The sequence below is a fragment of the Thunnus thynnus genome, chromosome 3 (genome assembly GCF_963924715.1).
Source record: "Thunnus thynnus chromosome 3, fThuThy2.1, whole genome shotgun sequence".
NCBI classification, from domain to species: Eukaryota; Metazoa; Chordata; class Actinopteri; order Scombriformes; family Scombridae; genus Thunnus; species Thunnus thynnus.
The window spans coordinates 2586571-2612336 of NC_089519.1; the positions used below are offsets into that span (position 1 = coordinate 2586571).

The following is a 25766-nucleotide window of genomic DNA, read 5'->3' on the forward strand; positions in this document are numbered from 1 at the left end:
TCTTGATATATGCCTTCATTCAGTTCTTGTATATATTACCAATCTGTTATATACATATACAGCAGGTTTCAGAATATATTCAGTGGTGCAATGTAAATGAATACATACAAGCACTGTACTTTGAGGGACTTTTATCTCAGGTGAGTATTTTCATTTTACACTGTATTATACTCTTATTTTTCTACACATTAGGGGCAAGAAATATTGTACATCATTCTACTGCATTCATCTGCTGCTTTGCAGATAAAGATTTTACATACATAAATTAGGATAATCTCAACCAGCTAAAACATCAACATTAAAATTACACATCATTGCATCAGTCCAATCCAGTAATACAATAGATAAGGCTATATTACTCTCACAGGGTCCATTGTTTCTGCCAGAGGAGTACTTTTACAAACTATGAGATTCACTGATATTTATATTGATACTGATATATGCTGACACCGTTTTTGAGCAGGTGGATGAGTCAGGAAACAACATTTAATAAATAAAAGGTGTGCTATCTGCATTAGTAGGCTGATGATGCAGCTGATGAATACTTGTAAGACAGAAGAGCAACAGTACTTTTACTTTTGATAGATTTCATTGATACAGTAATACTTTTATACTTTCACTTTGGCAAGGTTTTACATTAGGGCACTGATTCCTTAAATTAAAGGGATCTGAATACTTCCACCAGAGCACAGGAATCAACAAGCAATACTTTCCTCATATTAGTAATATATGAGGAAAGTATTGAAGGATAACTGCAATGCTACTTTACTAGGCAATCAATCAATCTATCTATCTATCTATCTATCTATCTATCTATCTATCCATCTATCTATCTATCTATCTATCTATCTATCTATCTATCTATTTCATTCTTTATAAACTTTGTAAAATACCTGATTGGTTATCATCGTAGTGACGCGTTTAATGAAACGCTATTGGTCGGCTGCATCAGTGGGCGTGGTCAAAAGAGCAGCTTCACTGTCGGACCGTTGACGGGAGCCGAGTAAAGTGTCACCGACAGGGATGCGACAGTTGGCGGATGGAGTAGTCTGTACAACTTAATTGCAGGCAAGTTTTCCCAATTATAAAGAAATATTTTTATTTTTTTACATCTGTACTCTATAGTTCACTGTCTGCTTACTCGCAGAAAAGTTAACGTCGAATACTGTTAACTATAGCAAGCTAATACTGCAGGTGATGAAATTCGTGTTCGCTTAATGGTTCCGCGTGCATATAGATATAACTAGTTAGCGTTACATTTATTTTCGTTTTACATAAAACTGTGCGTGGATATTTGAGCTTAAGTCTTATACTGTTTATATCTATCTTGTCTGCTGTTTGTCCCTTCCCTACCTGTTTATATTTGAGGGATGTTTTTTGCTGTTGTTTATGGTTATCTTAATGATGTTTACGTTCTGCATTGATGACCCATATTATCTGATCAGTCAGTAGCTAACTGTACCAAGTAGATAAGATATATGGCAGCGGTTTGTTATCAGTCAGCATCTGACTGATATTGCTCACCGGTCATTCCTGTGCTAATGTGCTGTACTTGTCAGCGGGCTCCTCTGAAGAAGCCTCTCTTTTTTGTGAATGAGCTCCTTTATATGGAAGTGAAGCTATAAACAAACGTCCACACATCATGCCCTATGACACGGGAAGACACGAGGGACGGCGGTTTATTTTTTGCCCCTCCTGAGATAATAACAAGGGTTTGATAACAGTGCCTGATCCTATTGAAGCCCAAGCTCTCTGTTGTGTCTGTTGGGGTCTAAAAGCACAGCTGTATTTCCTCCGGCTTCCTTGTTTTAGATCAGAGCTTCCTGGTACCACTTTGTGGTTAAGGGGATGCAAGGTGGCTCCAGTCTGTGTGTCTGTGTGTATTTTTGTGTTATTATATTAGTTATACTTATATATAACTTTATATGTTAGTATATTATATCAGCCCACTTGTAAATTATGTTTTCATTCATAAAGTAAGCCAGTGATCATTTACAGGCCATTTCCTTAGCAATAAGGCTCACATTAAATCTTTATAGGCCCTGTAAATCTCATATGTTGACTAAACAAAGAGGTCCACACCCTCCACTTCTTTTACACAACGCCCAGTTAAAAACCATCAGACCAATCTTGATCAAATTCAGGCCGGTGATGTCAGCCATCGGGTGAGGTCATGCAGTCAGAGACGAGAAAACAGTGACCTAGTGACAGAAAATATGTAGGTTATTAGATAAATGCTGGTAATCTAGTTTCTTAATTCACATGAGGAGGAAAAAGTCCATGTGGAGATGAGTGTGATCTCCATTGTGATTTTAAACTCACCTTTACACAATGTCATCACCATATCCAACTATCTTATGATTGCAGAGTAAAACCACACAGCCACGATTCCTGTGATGATACAAACACCTACGATGAGATAATGCAGCCAAAAAAACATGTTTTGGATATCTGTTGTGGTGAGGCAATGACTGGAATAAGTACATCATAGGACACAGTCACACCAGTCACACCTGACATGAAACATCAGCTTAACCGCACAACCTCTGCATTAACGTAATGGTGAAAAACAACACACATGTATCAAGATTTTTTTCATCAATAAACAACGGCCTATCTGGAGCCAAATGATCTGAATGTGGGGCACTACAGTGTTTCAAATCTGTGTTGGTTAGTCCGGTTGAATCGAACTCTGTTCTGCAATTGTACTCAAGAGCAGTAACACATGAAAAAGTGAACCACCAAGACATGAAAATAGCCAACATTCATGGAAACCAAGTTATTAGCTACTGTAGAATATTAATAGTTAGCGAGAAGTTGGTATCCTCTCATCTGCATTAGTTTCCTTTAGATTAGGATCTAACAGTCTTCTGATGTATGTATCTTAAGCAACTTCTGCAATACTAGTCCTGGTGGTTGTCAATTCATAGTATCATGACATCAGAATGATGGTGTACCGGTTTTTTAATCATTCACTTCTAAGTACCAGGTCAGTTGGTGTTGCAACTTCCACTATTTTCATTATTGATTAATGTGACTGTTATTTTCTCGATTAATTGATAAGTCATTAGACATAAAATGTCAGAAAATGGTGAGAAATGTCGGTCACTGTTTCGCAAAGCCCGAGGTTACGTGCTCAAATGTCTTCTTTTGTCCTGGCCAACAGTCCACAAGCCAATGACGTTCAGTTTACAATCAAAGGGGACTTCAGAGAGCAGGAAATATTCACATTTGAGAAGTTGGAATCAGAGATTTTTTTTTTAATTAAAAAATAGTTGGCAATGAATTTTCTGTCGATCAACTTATCAATTAATCTACTAATCATTGCAGCTTTAAGTCAGTGTAACGTGTTTAAATGCCAACGAAGACAAAAGTTTCCCAAAAAACATACCAACTGAATCCTAATCCTTAATCACACTGAAGTGAATGTTGTTGTTGTATTTTTAAAGCTTTTCATTTGTCATTTGTTCCTTTATTTGACAGCTGAAAGTGCTGACAGACAGTAACAGGAAACATGGGTGGAGAGAATAGTGATGACATGCAACAAAGGTCCCGGACTGGAATCAAACCATGGACGGTTATGGTTATGTGGTATCACCAGTAGGTTAAAGGGGTGGTGCTGAAGTGAATGTTTTTAAGTTGACAGTTTCCTTTATGTAGGTCTGCGGTCAGATCTGTGATATTTTTAATCAGTGTGGAGGACGAGGCCAGAGTTCATCATCCTTTCATGTTCTGTTAAAATTAGACCCATATTCTGACAGCTGGATGGATGGGGTGTGATTTATTGTGCCACTGCGCACCATAAAGGTCAACATCATGTGTCATCGCTGTGACCTTTCTATACAAAGACCTCTCAGTCCTCTCATTCACTTAAAAGCAACATTTGGACCCATTTCGTAGTGGTGTTGTTAATCAGTTGATCAAAAAGTGAGCCCACATGAGGCCAGTGATGTCAGTGGGTCAGACACACAGAGCATTACACTTGCGGGCTATAAGGAAGTATTTGGCCTTTGGAAGGAATGCTGATGTTCCAGAGGCGGTTTGGAAGAGATGAGCGGAGGCACTTATGGTGGTTTCTGTTTGAAAACTGGTTTCCCTTACCAACCTAAACAGGAACTCCGACTAGACTCTGCAATTAATTTATTTTTAATTGTGAAATCAGTAAACAAACTGAGCTGACTTATGACATGCTCCAAATACGACTGACAGTAGTTTCTCCTGCTACAGAGGAAAAACAACTCAATAAATCCATTTGTCCTCCTTTTTCCCCTCTAGGGCTTGAGAAGGACAGTAGTCTAGTGCAGTTAGATCAAATAGATGCCTCCATGTCTTAAGGCTGTGTTGACACAAGATGTGTATGCCTCAGTTAACAATTTCAATTAAGTCAGATGACCTGATAAATTCAAGCTATCTCTTAGTCACTTGACATAATGCCTTATAAACAAAGTGCTCGGCAAAACCCTTCATGTTTACAGTCATGCACTCATGTGTCACTTGATATTTCTGACAACAGCACAGTCGGTTGAGGAACTTGCAACTGGCAAGTATTCCCAGACAAGCTGACCCGAGGTTTTCCAGTAAATGACAGCCTTTCCCAAAGTTATTGCAAAACACTCTTTATCCCACACGCTGCCAAGATGCAGACAGCCGCAGACTCTCTTCACATTGAGACACCACCCTTGTGTTTGCACTGTGAGGAATGAGAAAACAAATGGCGACACTTCTTGGCACGGTTGTGTACCTGTGGGCTCCTTGGAAAGCAGTCTCCATCGTGGCTGAGGCTGTTTCACGCCAAGTGTGTGTCTATTTGCGTTGCTGATCATGTCGATGTGACGCATTTAGTACATCCTGTGCTTGTAGCAGATAGATCACTTACACTCAGTGACCTTCTGTGAAATTTTACCACTATGTTATTGCGTTTCCTCATTATGCCCACAGTTGCTAAATAAGGTCTGCCGGATGGTGAGACGGACAATCCACAGGACTCCTCACATTTGTCTGCACACTTTTGACTTTTTTCCTCAGCATGTTTGTTTTTCCACACACGTCAGTTGCAGAATATTCAGAATATGTGGTTACAGAATGTCTCATACTTTGTCCATTACTGAAGCAGGGTTATTAACTATTTATATAAAGACTCACTGTATGTGGCTTAAATATTGCACTTGAACAGGTACACTTAACAGCGATGTTTTGAAAAGTCCAAGAGGAAGTCTGTAAATAGTTTTAAGGCAAAAAAAAAAAAAAATGGAAATTCATCATCACTTCTTTCCCAAGTGGCCCAAAAAAACAAGGTCTTTTAAGCCAAAGTCAGTCAGAACTGCAGTCGATGACTAAATAACATCTGTATAACAAAAATATCTTGTGTCTCATTAAGAGTTTGAGTGAAAAGCATAAATCATTCATACTCAATGTTCCCCACAGCTCTCTGGTTATCCACAGGCCTTCTGCCTGAGGCCACAGCTGTATCTATGGTAACAATACTCTCTTTGTTCAGAGCTGTTTTTATCCTCAATAAGAAGGGATTTAGAAGTATTTCATGCATAAAGAATGAATCTAATCACTATTCCAAAACACTGACGGGAAAATCTCTGCAATAAAGGCCCACACACACAAGTGCTGCGCTCAAGGAAAGCAGAAAACTGTTGGAAATTGGTGCAAACGTTGTACATTGGAATGAAAACTACTGTTGAGAGTTTCAGATTGTAGAAACTCACTGCTCATGTCTTCGATGGACTGTAGCGTGTGTGTCTGCAGTATGACATTTACCATTATGCACTGTGTGTATGTGTGTGTGCATATGTGTGCCTATCAGCTTGCATCTGCATTTTTGTTTTAACATAGTATTTGTGCAAAACTTCCTGACAATCGCAGGCTGCCTATTCCTTCCTAAATGCCACATCCTTAACTGACCCCTGATGGACCAATCGACCCAGTTCACACCATCACAGACCCCACAAGAGGTCCCACACGACACACACACACCTCGGGAAACCCCCTTTGTATTGCTACCTCTTCCTATCCCTCTTCCTCTGGCCTGATGGATTTAGCACACTGCCCCCAGCAGCAGCATAAATCTTCACCTTGTGATTGGATGCCGTATTTATACTAACTCCCCCAGTCAGCAACTCTCATTGAGGTTTTTTTTTGTGACATACTCACCTTTTTTGTTGCATATTTTGGTCATTAGTGTGACGTTTGCAGGGCCTGGGGAGGAAATAATCCCTGGTCAGTCAGACCAGGCAGGTTTACACACACACACACACACACACACGCATGCATGCGTAAAAGCGTGCACAAACACACACTCATCCACCAGTCCAAGAGGACTTCCTCACATTGTCCGGCATGTTGATGCAGGAAATCACTTTGATTGATATCCCCCGTTGCTCACACTAAATTAAAATTTGTCTGTTTTAGGGGTTTCTGTGCAACTTTTGCATGTGTCACACATGCATGCCACAACATTGAGTTGTCTTAGCTGTTTTGGTTATATTGTTTCCGATAATAATCAAAAATGAAGAGCGTACTGTCATCTGTACAGCAAGATGACATGCTGTACAGATGACAACTGATCTGTATCAAGCGTATTTGATATCTTCTTGAGAGAGAAGAAAAACTTAAAGGTATGATGCTACTTTTACCATCAGATCATTAAACACATCATGCACACAGGTCCCTTCCAGACATGAATTTCCCCTCCAGGAAATTCAAATGCCGCCACTCTGTACCTGTACTTGTATTGTCAGCTATATGTAGCCTATAGGGGATAAATGCTGCTGGTGCTTTCCGCACTCTATGTCCAGCTCTGTATGTGAAAGACGATATGGCCTATCTGTCTTGATTTAGCCCATGCTATCCTAGGTTGGGGGATTTCCAATCAAGCAAAAGCACACATACAAGCCCACCCCTGCTGCAGCACCCTGAGCACCACCTCTGTTTTGCTCTATGAACGCACTTCCACACATCGCTGTCAGGTCCTTCCTGTTTTCTGAGATATCTGCAGTATGCCTGAACGGAAATGAGCACTCCTGTTTTCTATTTGGCCGCATTGTTTGAGATTTGTTTGGCTGACCACTGCCATGCGTGGTGGCGGCTGCCCACATGGGGAAGGTGTAGATGGATGTGTACGGCAGCTGAAACTAAGATCAGGAACTGATTCACATCAACCGTAAATAGTCAACAGTTGCAGCGGAAGTTTGTTTCATTGGCATGTGGCCTTGGTACCTGTAATAGCTTTTCTGCTTGTGCTCTGTTTGTTAGCAGTGATGTGGGTCATTTGGATGATGTTATTGGCACCTGTGGCAGGAAGGAACGACTCGCAGTAACTAAAAACATCTCAGGGATTTTGCAGTCTATACCTGACCGTTCCTGTGCATGTGTTGTTTATAAAAATGACGGGAGGACATTGCTGGAAAATCTGAGTTAGTATTAAAAGATCCCCTTCGTGTGCTTTCAATGCACAGTAAGTGATGGGAGCCAAAATCCACAGTGCAAAAATGCATTTATAAGTTTATCTGAAGATTAGCCTACATGAGGGTCTTACAGTCTTTTTAGCATCAAATTCCCTCTTTGTGTTTCCTCGGTCAGTGTTTCCCTGTTGAAAGAGGGAATTAGGAATTTCGAGGGAACAAAAATAGGGAATCGGCTCTAAAAAGAGCGTAACATTGACAGGTATCTACATGATTTGACTCATTTGAACATCTGAAGCTTCATATTGACTTTAAATAAACTTGAGGATTTTGGCCCCCATCACTTACAATGTCAGTGCATAATGAAGGGATCTTCTAATGGCCAGTATGAACAGGAGGAATGATTATAGCAAGAAAAACCCATTGCACTGTTCATTTGGGCTCCTGACTGTCATTTTAAGAGAGACTTGAAAACTTGTGAATCCATCCTCGAATATAAAACTGTGTCATTTTGCATAAAGACAAATTTAAATATTAACATCTCCAATTCCAGTGAAGACAACATCAGTAAAGACGGGGTTACGTCCTGGAAAGTTGCTATGAAATCATGCATAAGACATCAAATTCTCTATTCAGTGTGCAACCACAAAAAAAAGTCTTTTATTTAAATCATTTGTTTAATATAAGCATAATATACAATCAAAAAGCTATGATGATGCTGTCTTTGTTTTGACGGGTTCAGCGAACTTTCTGCAGACTATGGGTTTTCCAACCTAGTTATTTGGAAAGGCAGTGAATGATATGGTGCATCTATTTTTAAGCCTTTTTTTGACTCTCTGTCTCTCTCTCACACTGTCTCTCTCTCTCTCGCTCTGTCTTTCTAAATATAGTGTCGCCCGCCCACTCATTCTGACAGAGAGGAAGTGCTGCGTGTGTGTCAGAACCTACGCTGCACTAATAGTTTCTATTAGCAAAGGTAAAAACAGAATTTGTGTCTCTGTGTGGCGGCGGTGAGACATGCAGGCATGCACATGAACGTTTTGGCTTTCGTGTGCATGTGTGTGTGTGTGCGCAGAGTCCAGTATGTTTTCATTTCTGTCCGTGTATGTGTGAAAGAGAAAGACAGTGACAGGAAAAATAAATTGACTCAAAATCTTTTGAGTCATGTATATTACGTAATGGGCACCAGTTAGTTGACAAAAGGTGTAAACAGGGAGAGATAATGAGAGACGGAGAGACAGGGACTGAATACACAAGAGGCAGCCGGAAACTTGTGGTCAAACAGGCAGCGTTCAGCTGCTGAGGCAGCGCTGTTAACTCACTGTTTTTGAACGTGCTGCTTTTCTTAGAGGGATCAAGGCTAAATCCATCGCACTAAATCCTTTCATTGTACACATACGGCCTGTGGAATGACCCCTGATGTGTGTGTGTGTGTGTGTGTGTGTGTGTGTGTGTGTGTGTGTGTGTGTGTGTGTGTGTGTGTGTGTGTGTGTCAGAGAGTGAGGAATAGGGAGAGCGAGAACACGAGAGAGAGCAGAATGCCACGAGCAAAAGTTTAGAAAAGCAAAGAAATCAGTCGTGAGTCAGAAAACGGAAACAAATCCACCATTCAGCTTTGAGCCAACTAAACACTCAAACAGGTTATGACTCTCACTCCGACACCTGCACACACGAACACTCTCTCCCCCCTTTTTTCTTCTCCCCACCTCCCCCCTTCCACGCCGCTGGCACCGACACACACACATACACACACACACACACACACACACACACACACACAGCGCTCTCATCCCCTGTCACTACCTCACTCATGCCCTCACACAAGAGGAAATGCACCCACCAATGAATTGTCGCCCTCGCTCGCCTGTGACACACTCTCTCTCTCTCTCTCTCTCTCTCTCTCTCTCTCTCTCTCTCTCCCCCTCTGTTACACACTGGTTAGTTTTGCTACTGAGAGTGCGGTGTGTGGATGTCAGATACATGCAGGACTGTTCGGTCCGCGTCTGTACAGAGCAGGGTAAGTTTATGTAATGTTTTCTCTACTTTTTGCCTCGTGTGGTGTTTACAGCTGTATGTTCAGACACGCTGATTTATTTTAACTAGTGGATAAGAAGTTAATTAATCAGTTCCATGAAGCAAATAGGTTTCAAGCTGTTTCGGATATGATTTGTTTCTGTAACTCTGGGCTCTTATGATGATGATCAACTTCATGAGCTCTCTGATTCATGTTCAGTATGTTTAGAGTAGAGCGGAGTGGAGCTTTTTAAGAATTCATCCAAGAAGGGCCGAAGCAACGAAATAATCTCATCTACTTCTCTCTGTGTATATAAGAAGTGAGGTATTTATAAATTGTGACAGGAAACTGCATTTCCCTCGGCAGTTAGCGATTAATGTTTGTTGTGGTTTTGACGGTCTTACATTTAATTTGTCGGCTCTATCTATCGGATGGTAAAGGATCTGAAAGAGCGCATGCCATGAGGGCAATTTGCGCTCAGGTTCCTTTGGCCAATTTCCACTATAAATTTATATTGTGGAGGTGTAAGAGGTGACTCACAAGCCTGTGTGGGACCTGCGATAGTGAGGGTTGAAAAGAGTCAAAGTCATTTATAGAAATGGTCTTTACCACTGTTGGGCACCTTTTGTCACCTGCTAAACATGAGTACATGCTGGTAGGTGTGTATAGGTGTTTGTGGGGGTGGGGGTGTGTGGAAGGGACTTTAGACACGGAGCTTTCGGTTTTGTCCCTCAGCAGTAACTACACAGGTTTAAACTAGAGGTGCCATATTTCACACATCAATATCAAAAGAGAAACATCGAGAGGAGAGACATATTTATGATATTCTAGTCAGCCTTCCTGTGAACACAGAAATAGATTTTTATAATAGTTCTATCGAACATATATGTTTAATTTCACACCATTTAACCACATTCACTGTCAGAAGCCAAAAGTCAGAGACTGCCCATCTGACAGAACATGAGTGACACTTCCTGTCTATGTCTTCTTCTTGATTACAGTTAATAGACCCACAATGCGTGTGAGACATGACCAACAAGGCCCCCTGGGATAACTCAAGCAGTCTGTGCAGCATGGAGCCAACAGGTAACACACACTGTACTCAGTGACGCAAATATATACAGTTACATCCCTAGTAGAAAAAGAACGCATCAAGTCTCACAGTATTTCAAGAAGATTTCACGCTGTGTTCAACTCAAAGCAAAACCTTCTCATATTATACTTTAACGCCTAAACTCTCGACTTTATTTTCAGCCGGCTGCTCCCCCACAGTTCCAGAGCCAGAACTGTACCGCAGCATCCAGGCTGTGCTGCCCAAAGAAACGGACCACAAAGTGGCTCCAGACTGTCTCAACAAAGGTAAAAATATGATCTACTACACCAGAACATGTCACCACCAGATATGAAGGCAGTTCTATCTGTCTTTGCTATTGTATCACACATAAGTCACAAACAACATCATCTCTTTATATCACTTAACTTGTGGTTAAGAGTTTTCAGAAAGTGACCATGTAGATAATGTATTCAAATTACAGTGGTTGAATAGTCATGGTGGTTTTTCAGAGGAAACTCAGTTGTTCTCCTGTTTTTTGTATTTTTCTGACAGTAATCCAAAACTCAATCTGAATCCTTCTCGTAAACTTTTCCACCCTAGACAGATATTTAATGAAGCCAGATTTCTAGTGTCACTGTCATAGTGGAATATTTAGCCATGTCAGCAGTATGAGGGCTGTTCGGTTGTTAGTCATCAGATATATATTGAATTAGCAGTGTCATGGAGAAAAGAGTGACACATTTAGCAAGTTTGTGTTCAGTGCTGTGGAAATTGTGCATCTGTTAATGGCTCATGTGTGTGTGAATGTGTCTGTGTCTGTGTGCAGGCATGCTGAGATGGACGCTTCATAAAAAGGTTCAAAACAATCCTGCCAACAGCTTATCTCTGGTGTGGGTGCTGATAAAGGAGCTGGAGAAGGTACGTGACCTAGTCCTGTTGACATTATGACATTATGTTTCATTTTATGTTGATTATGGATTATGGATTAATGGATTGATTGACTCTGGCAGTGTACAGTCCTCAGTCTATAATGTGCGTTTTCTCCGCAGGCTGAGAGATGGGACTCTCGCAAATACATCATCCCTCTGCTCCACACACTCATGTACGCCATCATTCAGGTACGGTGTTCTCGCCACATTGTTGTGAAAAAGCTGCCTCACATTAGTTCATTCTTACTTCTATACACTGATTTACACTACAGAACCGTACTGGGAAGTTCATCTGTCTGTCCTGTTACTCTCTTACAAGCAATCTATGTCATTGAATATGTATAGTTATCCCGATTGGTTGGAAGATAAATCTATATATCCACCAGACTGACACGTTGCGTTATTGATCAAAAATATTCTTGAGTCAGTATGTCAGAAAATGATGTATGCATTGCTTAAAAGGCGTGAAATGTTGGACTTTCCATCAGTGCTACTTGAAACAGTATCAAACAGGAGAACGTGTTTGTTATCACTCCAGGAACAAATATGAACAAGGAAGTGGTTCCTTGAAATTACGATGTTTAAGCACATGTAGTTTTTCCTCATATTTTAGCAACAATAATTACCGTTCGCTAACCGTAAAAGGAAATCGGTAAATTGTTTTCCTTACCAGCATTAGTTGTAACCTCTACTTGTGTGTGTTTTTTTCAAATTCCAGACAGCCTACATTCCTGATGAACTGTACAAGCGGGTTTATGACTTTTGCAAGAGACTCCTGACTTTCCCTCATCCGTACTGCACCGTAGGCCTCAGCTACACCAGACAGATCAAAACTGAACGCTTCATTCCAGGTATTATTCAACTCTTGCTGTAGTTTAAAACTAGAGGTGATCGGTTCATTTCTATCCGGGTTCACTGACTTCAGAACTCACAGATTAAGGAGCTAAATCAGCGTCGTACAGCACACTCAGCATTTAAAGCCTGTAATTGTTTAGAGATGAATTATATAGTGTTCTATAAAACATGCACACATGTTTTATGACCTGACAAGCCTCAGTATCAGGCCGTCTTTACTCCCCAGCAACAATGAAAACTGAAGCCTAGCGTTAGTTCAACCACCAGCTGATATGTGACTCTATGACAATGATGTGTTGTTATGATGATGTGATTGTATACCGTCATTTCCCATGAAGACAGGTGAACCAAAACATGAATTATCTATTACACATACTGTTGACAGTGCAATTATGTCCTTTGTGTTCTAACTCAGTTCAAAGAACGGCAAAAAGAGAGAGCGAATATGCTTCCTGATTATAAAGATTTATTTTTACCAAACAAAAAGATTAAAGATAAAAGCTAAATTAAACCAAACCGACAACAATGAAAGAAGAAAAAAAAATGCAGCCAGAGAGATGTGACTGGAAGCAGCTCATACTGCTGAGCTCAGTAGCCAGTCAGACAAGGTGGGCGCATTTCTTCTTTGACTCAGCCCTCCACAGTCCTGCAGCAAGGAACATCATACAATGGAAAAACATATTATGGTTTTTATGATGTTTCTTTGTCCCCCCACGTCAGTGTATTAAATACATTTTGCATTCATCAAGCATGCGTCAGTTAATGGAGATTCTGCCACTGCATACTGTCATTCAACGCCACTCTGATCCACAGGTCTGATGTACCAGAGGATGGTCATAGCTGAGCAGAAACTAAGAAATGAGCACTATCCCTTTCAGGAGAGGTAGGTCATAACTAAATAATGCATCACATGTCTGTGTGTACAGACACAGACACACAGACGCCTCAGAAAATTGAAGATTTACTAAGGAGGCTGATTTTATTTTCTTTTAGTCAACCTGCCTTCCCTGGTCATTACTCAAACCTCTCATGTAAATTCCTGCAGGGTATTTGTCCTGGCTGACCCAGAGGTCTTTACTGATCCCTTGGCACAAGTCCTGTTGGGTGATATTGAGGCGTCTGCTTCAGCTTCAGGTGGATTTCTAAGTCCTTTAGATCACATGCGGACTGTGGTCCAACACTCCATACAGGCTGGTTTAGGAGCAGAGCAGTGCCACGGCATGAAGCTGGCTCAGGCCCTGAAGGTCAGTGGAATCGTACAATACTGTTTGCTTTTTGCTCACGCTTTGCCTTCTCCTTTCAGTTGTCTTTTTTCCTTTCTTGTCCGTTGTATTGTATCCTCTATCGTTGTCGTTTTCACTGCTATTATGCTTTGTATGTTTGTTGATTGCAGCTTTTCCCCGCCTATCTACTTCTCCTACAAACTTTGGACTCACAATGCTTTGCAAAGTAAATGTGACGGCTTTTCCGCATACTTACTATTTTCTCTTTCAATTATTAACCCATTAATTGATTGTCTTTATGAATGTGAGTTTACTTTATACTTGAATGTTGATCCTCTATCAGACTAAATCTGTTTAATATCTAATCTGTTTAACAATCATTTGATTGTTTTTGGTTATAGCAGTATATTATAGCAGCACCTGGATTAGAAATAAAGAGTACCTTCCCCAAATGAACGTGTCTGTTGTCTGTGCTGCATGGTGGAAGTGTCTCCTGGCACCGGTCCTAAAGTAACACCTCAGCAGGACACACATGAGGGCAGACATACACGCACACACCGGGGACCCTTCACCCCTCCGCTATTAATAGTCTGTGTGTGTTTATCTTCCCGTGTGCCTGTGTGTTCACCCACATGTGTTTGTGTGTTTTGTGACAGGACATGGGTCATGATGTTGAGCCATACTTTCAGGAAGTGTTGGCGACTCTAGAGCAGAGCGTGGAGGAGGGCGGCAGGGGGGACGGTGGAACGTTGCGGAGCCGTCTTCAGCAGCTGTACAGTGAGATTGTCACTGACACAGATTCAGGTGGGGGGCTCTCTGAAAAGGAAATGCAACAAAGCTGAGTTTGCAAAGCAGAGAATCTGTGAGCCGCTCACAGAGCAGCTGTGTGTTATAGGCATAAGTCAACTTATTGGTTTAGCTGAAAATCAGTTAAGGGGGGAGAACCACATGAACCACAGTAATATCTGGTTACGTAACAGACAGGAGTCAAATGGAAAAAGAGAAATGACGAGACGAGGATGTTACTGTGTCATCTGTTATTGTTAATCTTGATATGAACTCGTAAAATGCATTCTGACCATGCAAAATGATCCGCATTAAGTGGACCAAACATGAGGGTGATGTGCTGTTTAGTTGCATGAAATTAAAACCACTTAAGTCATAAAATGAATGCAGTGTAAAGATGAATCTAAGGTGACATGGAAACAGTCCTTTGGCTCTAGCTTATGATGTTTAACTTGGCTCTCTACTGAAAAATGTTGCAACTCAAAGCTATTCTGCTATAGAGCATATTGAAAAATGCATTTGTATCACTATTTCTACTTTTGCTGAAACACATAATCAGTAATCTGTGCTGCTAAGCAAGTGCAGTGGTGTTTGGTGAACTGTTGGAGGACACATGGCAGGTGATGGACATGTTTTCTGTGCTTCACACGCCAGCTGTTCAGCTGAGATCAAATATGTGACCTTGCTTCTATCTATTGGTTTCCTCTGTGGCAGTCAGTTGTCTGTTTTTTTTTAATTTTCCGGATATCTATTTCCGTGACATACACTCTTTTCCCCGCTATTATCATGTCTGATGAACCTGCTCCCCCCCTCATCCCAGCTGGGAGACTGAGGGATGGACAGAGAGGAAGTGGGGGGGTGAGGGGGGTTGTTTTGTTTTGAGTGTCATTGTGACAGTTTTGGTCTTTTCCTCTTTCTCTCTTCCTCTGTATGTATGTGTGTTTATTGCAGAGCCATTGTCAAAAGGACCCCTGTATGACTGCCCTCTCCCCAACCCAGAGATGAGCTTCCACTTGTGGACAGAGGAGCTGGATATCTGTGAGTGGCTCTGCACATTGTGGGGGGTCTAGAGGAAGTTGTTACTACCTGTCAGCTGAGCTGAATGAGACTAAAACTGTAGAAAACTGAACTGAAGAAACCTGAAATAAAGGGAAAATGTACCCAAAATACAGATGAAAACTTTTACTTGGGATAATTTCTCTAACTTCACTGACTCATTTTGTTCTTTGCAGCAAATATAATATATTTTGTAGTGTTTAAGAGCATCACATGTAGATGCCAAGTTTTATTATCACTTCACAAAGGGTGAAATGCTTGGTTAATTAAAGTTTATTCACTTCAGCTGAGACAGTTATTGAAAGGACAAAGTGTTGTGTGTGTTGTGTCTCTATGCTTTGTCTTACTCCATGTGAGACTCCTGATCCACATGTTAATGTGCTGACAGGGCGAGAGCTGGCCAAGTGGTTTCGATCCAGCTCCATGTCGGATCAGTTCTCCCTCAGCCCGGAGCAGGAGGACTTTGAGCTGGATGAGTCACCTGACCTGATGCCATCTGACAAGACTCGCTTCTCAGTCATGTCCAACGACAGCGGCATTGAAAGAGACCTGCCCCCCACCGCTGATCAATCCCCGGTGTCAACTCTGGATGCTGCCAGCCTGAGTGCATCATGGGAACAGTGCAAAAGGTAAATCTAGTATCTGTTAGTTAATGGTAATTAATGGCGACTCTGCAGTCTTTCTAATAAAAGATGCAAAATGCCAGATATTTTCCAAAGTTTTTGGAATAATTACCTTCCTTTCCATGTAAATCAATTTAAAATTCACTGGAGATTCAGTTGACAATCCTCACAGAGAACGAGTCATTTGCTGAACTTGAAAATGTTATCAAGCGTTCTTAATGGGCTCTTTTGCATCATTTCTTTTGGTCTGCAAGCCTTATATTACTTTTAAATGATCCTCTTTTCTCCCAGTGAACAAGAGTCGTCAAAGCTGTCACGGCGTGGAGGCATCAAGATGAAACCATCTGTGAAGGACAGTATGGCGCTGATGCAGGACACCCTGGAAGACCATGCAAGCCTCGGAGGAGGAGGAAGTGGAGGGAGGGGAGGAAGAAGAGGGGCGACTCTGCAGAGGCGGGCAGGAAGCAGTGCAATGCAGAGCCCCTTCCCCAAGCAGCAGAGACACTTGACTGCTAGGATAGTCGTCATGGGGGATGACAGGGTGCTGGGCCGCCTGGCCAAAGCCTACTACTTCTTCAGGTGAGCGATACAAACATAAACAACAGGTTTATTTGGAAGCAGCTAGAGGGTTAAAGTTTTGTATGCGACGGAGCTGTAAAAATACTGTATTGCCTCCATTAGTTGTTTGCTTCTGCAAGTTTTGACTGATGCTTTTGATTTTTACCTCTGTTACACTGTACTGTTGCTGTTGTTTTGTAGACAATAATATATTCTGGCAAGTGACGTCTTCATGTTATCATGTATGCTGGTCTTTCCTGTGAACACAGTAGCTCAACAATACAATATAATGAGCATTACAATGAGCTGTTTTGTAACAAATTATTTCATAATTTTCCTTGAGATGACTGTAAACTGTACAGAGATAAGAAAATCATCCATCTTTGATGCAAGAAAACGATATAGGTGAAAAATGCTTTTTGTCACAGTGGGCTTGTTCACATTGAACATACTGTATAACGTGTCATTTAAGCACCAACAATATTTGATCACTTCAACTGAACTGGAGAGCTATTAGATCACTGCTTTAGATTCTTTTTAAGTCTAGTTTAGGAAGTTGTACTTCCCTTCTTGGAAATGTCATGTTTATATCGAAAACCTTTCTGCTGGGATTGTCATACGTGCGCACTACTGCTCTACTCTTCTCACGAATGGTTTGGTTCACCATTGCAGGAAAAGGGAAGCGCGAAGGCTTTTTCTTACAATGAAAGTCAACCTCCAGTTTTACTACATCCCTGTTTGCAGGGCTCCTACTCCTATCTCTCCTGTCAGGGTAAGGCAACTTCCTCTTGTCAACACACCATCAGCCTGTGAAAGTCAACACACCTCTAAAGATAATAAGACAGATCAACATGTGACATATTCTTAGTGTTGTTTTCACTGTATGTTTATTTAAGTGATTCTGTAGTGACGATGCATAGAAATACTCAATATACTCACCTCCACCTTAGAACAATTGCATATTTGTATTAATGATGCAATAGGAGTTATTGAACAAACTATATATATATATATATATATATATATATATATATATATATATATATATATATATATATATATATATATATATATATATATATATATATATATATATATATATATATATATGTATATGTATATGTTTGCTGTTATTTTGACTATCCTCCCTCAAATGCATATGCAAATAGGAAAGCACGCCTAATATAGCCCACATCTCACTTTCATGATGATTTGCTTTGAACAAATACCAAACACAGAGTCCAGGCACAGAATGCATCAGAAAAAGGCTCAATAGTCTTCATTTGATGGTAAAACACAAAACATGCTGTAGGTAAAAAAACAAACAAAACTGCTGTTTGTTTGGCAACAGTGATGTATGTTTGGTTAAATTTTCATGTTCCCTTTTTCTAGGAAAGTGTCCATCTATCCAAGGGAAAACCCTGCACTCTTGGTTCCTACTTGAGCATGGTGGATCCGTGGTACAACTGTAACATCAAGAGTTTAGGCTGCATGATCCCCAAACTGGCTAAGATGGTATGACACGATTCAAAAGACATCTAAAAGAAAATGCATTTTCACAGCAGGTCTATGTTAGATAAAGCCTATGAACACTATGATTCTAATTACTTGACGAACACATGTACATACCAGAAACTGAAAATGTCATCACCTTACCGCATCCCATTTAGTCAACATGGCAAGTGTTCTGTGCATGACTTGAAACACAGGAAGTTGCATAACATCTCTCACTGCGAGGAAAATAAGTAAGTTGATTTCACTGAAACCACAGCTACAGTGAGATGAACTCAAAAGACATCTCAACAACTGTGTTGACACCAGAAGCGGGGGTTGTTGGCTGGACTGTTAAACATCAGGGGCTGAGCACAAATTCTTCTCCATCAAAAACGTACTTCTAAATAGACTGTTTTCATGCATTTTTCATTCTTGCATGAGGGCTTGAGTGAGGGCTACACATCGCTTAAAAAATGTGAAAATTGGAGAAGGCACATGAATATTCCAGCCTCTCGAATGTCTCAAACCAAAAAGAATGTCATACCAGATACATACTACCATAATTACAAGGCCTGCATGATGGAAAATCCTCAAAACCTACAATGAATGAGAGCTGAAAACAGCTACTTACTCTTAGTGACTGCGTAAACTTTCAAAATTTGGTTACACAATTATTACTGATGGACCTACTTGATATGAGACACAATTACTGTATATTACACCTGACATTGATCTACAGTGATGTGTGATTGTGTCACATCTGAATCATTTAAATTTCAAATTCAAATTCGCTTTATTGGCATGAATGTCACAACAACAATATTGCCAAAGGAGATAAAACTTGCCTCGGGTGTCACTGTTTGTAGGATTACCAGACCCATAAAATATCATTTTTTTTGGCTATCTAACACAAGACTAGGCTAGTCTGGTGTTGCTAGCTGAAGGGAGGCACAACTAAGCTATCATTGCTAACGGTTTAGCTGGCGTTAGCTCTATATAACTTGTGCTCTGTTGGAACTCATACAGACATTTACACACCTTGTTTTCCTGGCTCAGCATGAGAGGATGTTTGTCTACCGCTTCAGCTTCAACCCATGAGCTAGCGATTGGCATAGTAATGAATTGACAGTGAACTGTCAGCCAATTTCCATTTCCACGTATTTTCCTGTAAACCCTCTCTGATTGGTCTTGCCTCTGTTCCCTTCATTGGGGCTAAAGAAAAAATCTTCAAAGTTACAACCATGAATGTCCAGGCCAGGTGACACCCATGACCATAAGCCTTAAAAAGGAAATAAAATACAAAGGAACATTTATAAAAGAAATGATGTGGAATTTAATAATTTGTAAAATGATGTAACAGTCCAAGAAAAGATTGACAACACTTTTTAAAACTGTTAGACAATACAATACTGTGTTATGTCGCATTGCTTGAGGTCATTTCTGTTTATGAGATTTCATGGAAAAAACTGAGTTGCTCTTTGTCTAAGTCCTCCCCTTCTTTCATTTCCTCTCCATTCTCGACTAAATGGAACCTGATTTGTATAGCAAAACTGAAACTTATGTTTTGTATGTTTGTTTTTTCCTCTCAGTGTTTTTTTCTAATTCGTCCATCCTCACCTCTCTTCGAAAAATTCTCTTTTCAAGGCACAAGAATGGAAATAAATGCCTTTTTGAATGGTTGAGATTTTCAAATTGAAACACAAAACCTTAAAATATATATAAAATATAAGCACTTTAAACTTGCAGCAGGGTAACAAAGAGGTGTTTGGCTGTTTATTAAATGCTGGCAAATTACAAAGCACTGTTTTTAATACCTACAAGCAGTTGACCTTTTAGTGATGCTCATTATATTCGCGTGATACGACCAAAATTACTTTGTGGTTAGATCATGCCAGCAAGCAGGCTAATTTTACATGACTGTTTTTTTCTAGCAACAGATGAACCCAGGGACACCAAAAGACCCCTTCGTGTCTGATGTCATATCCTACTATGTCCGTACTGGCCAGCAGCCTGTTTACTTCACCATCTACTTTGTGAAGGTAGTGTGATATATTTTATGTGTAACTCTTCAATCTGTATCCTCTGCTGAGCTAAACAGCTTTATACCAAATATACAATATATATATATATATATACCAAAGTTTGTGACAAAAACATTTCACATTCACATTTTTCAAATGTCTTTTGATTTTGAAAAATTGCTTGTTTTCCATTAGATCACATTCACCAGCATGACAAAGGATCCTGTGGAAGAAGTGTTCCTCACCCATTTGGAGATGGAGTTTCCTGAGTTCAAACAAATCTCAGCATCAGTGAGAGGTAAATTGATTGGGTATACATGTAGATAATTTGAACTTTTTCAATTGCTTTCTTTTTATATTTGTGTTTTATGTGCACAGCTTTGCATGTGTATGCACATCCCTGCCTGTAACTGTGAACAAACCTGTTTGTTAACATGTCTGTCTCTAAAACAGAAAAACAAAAACAGAAGAGCTCGGGGGAGGCATGCGGAGCTGTTGTTTCCATGAATTACAAAAAGGTAAGTTGCTTTTTTAGATTCTTTATTTCCTTATTAGATTACTGTCATGAGGGTACTGACGCTTGTGTGTTGTGTATGTGTGTGTGTGTGTGTGTCCAGGTGACATTAAGTGGCCGAGATGTTGACAAAGGAATCTCAGTCAGGATGTCAGGCGCTCAGATCAGTGCTATTCCCTCCAATGAAACAGAAGGTTTAGTATTATCTCAGTATTTCATACTAACAATCAAATGTTCCAAAGTTTTTTAAAATGTATCATTGCATCTTATTTCACGTTTTCTTTTTCTCTCTGCCTTTGTCTCATAGATCTGAACTGTCTGACACTGACGTTGAATGAATCTCCAACAAAAAGTAAAAATAACACTGTGGTATGTTCACATAATACCTCTCAAATTATTGAACACTGAGATGTTCCCTGTCTACCTTTACAAAGACTGTTCATGTTAAATCAACTCATGGAATGTAAATGCTTTATACAACAATTCATCCTTTTGTCCATTTATTTTAAAATTGTCAGGAATCAAAGATTCGGACCAGCAACATTAAGATTCGCTCCTTGGAGAGTCGATCGTTCACTGTTACACTGGACAGAGACTGTCGCAGGATCTACAGAGATGTGCAGAGGTAAGAGAGACTATCCTCAGCTGTACTGTAGGTGACTTCATTCATTTTAATGAAGCCACCGTTTGGTGTTTCATTGGTTAGAGAAATGATCGTTGATATTTATCATTGCTGTCAAAACAGCAGCAGCAGATCAAAGAGTGCTCCAATTGATTAAGGCCTCTTTAGGATACCAGCCATGGTGGGTTTTTAAAGTGGAACCCTACAGTTATTATTTGAAGTTAATAATGGCGGGAAATACATAATGGCACAATCTGTTGGGGTCATTCTCAATTGGATTTTATAACTTTATAACAAGAGAAGAATAGGGAGTTTGCCTTTGAATCTGCCCACTCCACCAAGTTCACGGTTGTTGGTCTGTCATCATGACATGAAACAGCGGTTTCTTGGTTGAAAAAGCAATTAGCCAATCAGTGCCTCTGGGGACTAACAATTAGCCAATCAGCGCCAGGGGTGGGACTAACGCCATTGTCAAGCCGTTGTCAAGCATCAAGCTATGCGGAAACATTCACTTATTGGCCTCTCTTTCGCGTTCGAGCTGCTGGATAATATACTTGAATTTGTTATCAGCCCTGTGTTTGACATAGATGGCATGTCTTCTCAATATCGCCCAACATCATAGTTTGTTTTTACTTCGCTCCGCACTGCTCTTAAAACCCTGGCAAAACAAGTATGTTGGCATAGCTATGCATCAGTGTCAACTAAAAATGATTCAGACAGATACGTTGCTCTCTGGTGATTGGTTAGGAAAAATTGAATCCCCCTCCCCCAGTTAGAGTGGAGGCAATGTCAGACTGAAGATGTGTGTAACGAGTTAACAGTTCTGTCTGATAGCAAATAAGGAGCAGCTCATAAGACCTTTCACATCTTAAAATTGGTTCTTTAACTCAGTCTTGATGAATCTAGACTTAAATTTCTGTGCAATTTAAACTGATTCCTCTATTATTTCAAACATGTTTGTGTTGCAGCATCGAGATCTTCCCGTGTCTTGACCCTGGATACTGCGTCCAGAAAACCATGAGGTCCAAACTCAACTTGGGTGAGGACAAAGATGCTGGACTAACCAAATACATGAGCAAAGGACTTCCTCTACCAATCAACACATTTGCTGGAATCATCAACTGACCTCTGCTTAATGTGATGGAGTTGCTCTTCAAAGAAACTTAAGAATTACAAGAACCATCCACGCTGTGTTTTGATAGTGGGAATGGTTGTTGCTTCTGTGATAACAGAAGTCTAGTTTGACACATGAACAGGCAAAAGGAATCACCTTTTAGTCATACTCTGCTGCTCCTGGAACCAAAAAAGTTTCAGTTCTGTCAGTCCGGACTGACTGGCACATCTGGAAAGACTATAAATCGACTTAAGGCCCAATGCAAAGCATGCAGGACTAATATCGAATTTTGCAGTTGATAGAACAACCAGTCTACTTTTACAGTAACAGGAACAACATTTATTACACATTAAGCTATAATTGAACTCCTAACAGTGTTTCATAATTCATGAGTAATTTACTGTGTATACTTTGTGACATTCATTAAATATATGCAGATTGGAATCATGCCAGAGAACAACACAGCCAACATTGACACTGGAGAGACCAGCATAGAAAAAACAAATAAGCAAAGGTGTATACCTGTATACATAAAGGATTTCAATCCTTTAACTACTGATAATTGGATTGTAAATGTGACAATATTGTTAGAACTCAGCAGTCAATCTGGAAAATCTGCGTCACAAAGTTGCAACTTACTGAAGCAGATTTTGAAGGGTTGATTGTAATAGTAGCTTTACTTCATAGACACACTACCTTTTACTGCCTTCTTGGCACAACCACACATACCTACACACAAGAATATGGACTCACCTGTTCACAGAATCAGTCTGTCAGCTATTGAAACATGCAGATTGTTGAAAGACTGGTACGATGACAGCTGACAGACCACCGTTGTTGCCTTTGTTTTAGCTGAATTATTCAAATAACAAATAACTAAAGAAACTGCAGTGTTTATCATTCCCTTGTTATTCTTGTACCTGGTTACATAACGTAAGCTGTTAATGAAGATGCGAATGATTGACATTAGCCTTGGGTTTAGTGTTCTATAAACGGAAACGTTCTATAAATTTGCTAGAACTACACTATGTGCAGCGCAAAAGCTAGAGCCACGTGCACTGACAGGAATTACTACAGAACGGACACAACTACTGCGTGTTACTGTGTACTGTCTCACATAGACCCCTGCTTTATGCACACACAATTATTAGCCTGCTAGACTGCTGGCTTTGTCTTTAAAGCCACTGTCTATGCTTGAAAATACACAAAGGGCTAAACGTGGGGACAAGTGAAAGTGAAACTTGCATACATGCCAGTAAATGTCTCAAATGTAACCTATTAGCCTTGTGGTGTGAAAATCACCCCAACCCCCGTCCTCTTGTTCTGGTGTGCTAGCAGATGCATAAGTGTGCGAAACTGCATCAATTTGCACAGAAACTGCAGTGTTGATCATTTTTTTATGGGAGAAGCGCAGCAGTCCAGCAGCTGTGTGTAAAGCATGTAATACGCCTTATGACTACATGTGTAAATATGACATGTCACAATTATGGAAACATTCCCATAACATACTGTCATCATTAGATATCCTCTATAGATATTCTCTTTATATAGTTATAGTGGGCCGTTCAAGATCTGACGCAGCTGTTGGTGCAGTTGTTATTCATGAAAAAGATCAATGCAGCACTTTTTTTCTTTTTTCTTTTTAAATCTATCATTCACAGCCACTGAATTATCATCTCCACAGTTATGATCTCAGACAGTAAAGGGCAACAGCCTCAGGAACTGAAAGTGATGTGTTTATTTGGTGCACAACATAAAATCATGTGAGCGTGTGTGTGCGTCTGTGTGTCTGCTAGCCTGGCAGGGTGAAATCATGAGTTTGAAATTCATGATCTATTTTGCACATCGTTTCCATGTAATTGCATATACAAAGAGGATGTCGTTACACATCCAAATTTAATTGTGTAAATAAATTATTTTTGTTTTGTAAAACGGTGTTTGTGTCCCTTATTTAATGTGGCAACTCTCAGCTTGAATCTCAACATCATTTCTGAATAAACGACTTATTTCCGAGTTGACTGTAAAGGAAGTGGTTTTGCTTTTATCTTGACTCGACGTGCACTGTGGGGGTCTACTCTGCTATGCTGTAGAGGCGTCCAAAGACCACCAGATGGCGATATTTAGTCACTAACCTGCTTTGGGTGTATCGGTTGACATAGCGAGCCTCTACTGTGTGCTGCTGGATGCACGCTGACACCTGCCGGAGCATCTCGCTCTCTCTGCCGCTGCAGGTTGGTGACTGACTGGCGATGATTCAATGAAATACAGCAACAAACTGAGTCTGCAAGACAATCTATTCTGGTTTTCATCGCTGTTTCTCCGCATCTGCAACTGGAAGCCTTAGTTAGAGAGAAGAAGAGAGCAGCTGCAGGACCGATGGAGAAGAAGCAAGGATCTTCTCATCCGTACGGTTCACTGGAGCGCACAGAGTGGAGCAGAAACCACCACAGACCAGGTTACCCAACGAATAAAATCTATACTTGTCGATCTGTTGACTTTGGTTTAGAGTTACCTTTCTGCATATATATAATGTGCATCTCCTGTAATACCACTGTAAAGTCTCCTAAGGTGTCACTGTACCAAATCCTGTAATTGCTTTAGTTACATTGTCTTAGTTAATAGTGAATTAATAGTGACCTCAACGTACACTGTATTTTTTTTTTTTTTTTTTTTTACAATATAATCAATGGCATCACTACAATATTACTGTAAGGCTTCATAGGTTTGTGTTATATCTTGTCCAACTACACTGTCTGATACTGCTGTTTGGTTTTTAGTCTTTTACTTTTATTGGTTATCTGGGTAATATTTAGTACTTGATAGATGCCAGTCAATGTGTTTTTCTTGTTGCAGTACAGGCAGCAGCTCTGAAAATGTCAAGAATCCACAGGTGTCTGTTCTGCTGGTGTGTGTGTGTGTGTGTGTGTGTGTCTTTTCTTGTGAAAGAGAAAAGTGAGGGTCCATTACTCAGTGACCTGCACATTAAATGATGAAAAATGACCACCGTGTTGGACATGACAGGATGCTGTCTACATCTCAGCTATTGAAACTGTTTATCACTGTGTGTGATGTTCCAACTAAGACTGCAACTAACTATTATTTTCATTATCAATAAATCTGGACTGGTCTATAAAATGTAAGAACATTTGTGAAAAATGTCCAACACAATCTTCTGAAGCCCGAGGTGATGTCTTCAGATGTCTTGTTTTGTCCAACCAAGGTCCATACCCAAAGATGTTCACTTTACAGTGATATGAAACAGAGAAAAGTAGCAAATCTTCACATTAGGGAAGGTGTATCTAGAGAATTGCTTCAACAGTTCCTGATCTGTCAGTCGACTATCAATGAATCATCATCATCAGTGAATAGACTAATTGTTTTACCTCTTTCCCTCTACAATGCTGATGCACATTGATTTCCCATATTATAATTATTTAAACGATGTTGTCTGGATTTTTTGAAGAGGTGGCTCTGATGTACCATCCATTAAG

The 25766-nt window shown here is 40.2% G+C and overlaps 2 protein-coding genes across 5 annotated transcripts in view; both read left to right on the forward strand.

Annotated features, from left to right (window-relative positions):
- Positions 1–975: 975 nt before the first annotated feature.
- LOC137174841 (phosphoinositide 3-kinase regulatory subunit 6) lies at positions 976–24198 on the forward strand. 4 transcript variants are annotated; one of them, XM_067580345.1, is made up of 22 exons: positions 976–1068; positions 8303–8388; positions 10428–10512; positions 10681–10785; positions 11307–11398; positions 11530–11598; positions 12128–12260; positions 13078–13147; positions 13310–13508; positions 14144–14291; positions 15225–15311; positions 15718–15958; positions 16244–16531; positions 17183–17282; positions 17903–18025; positions 19936–20043; positions 20221–20323; positions 20479–20543; positions 20643–20733; positions 20847–20908; positions 21058–21164; positions 22130–24198. In XM_067580345.1, exons 3-22 carry the CDS (start codon positions 10455–10457, stop codon positions 22284–22286), a joined length of 2406 nt encoding a protein of 801 aa, XP_067436446.1. In that variant the 5' UTR covers positions 976–1068; positions 8303–8388; positions 10428–10454; the 3' UTR covers positions 22287–24198. The 4 variants fall into 4 exon arrangements, with proteins under 4 accessions (XP_067436446.1, XP_067436431.1, XP_067436454.1 ...); XM_067580330.1 differs by lacking the exon at positions 8303–8388; XM_067580353.1 differs by lacking the exon at positions 8303–8388 and having other exon boundaries at positions 19942–20043.
- A 230-nt stretch (positions 24199–24428) lies between these two features.
- Positions 24429–25766, forward strand: part of LOC137174878 (bMERB domain-containing protein 1-like) — a 12484-nt gene continuing 11146 nt past the window's right edge. The window contains exons 1-2 of the mRNA XM_067580385.1: positions 24429–24506; positions 24614–24730. Of these exons, the coding sequence (XP_067436486.1) occupies positions 24652–24730 (79 nt within the window). The 5' untranslated portion in view covers positions 24429–24506; positions 24614–24651. The remainder of the gene's footprint in view (positions 24507–24613; positions 24731–25766) is intronic.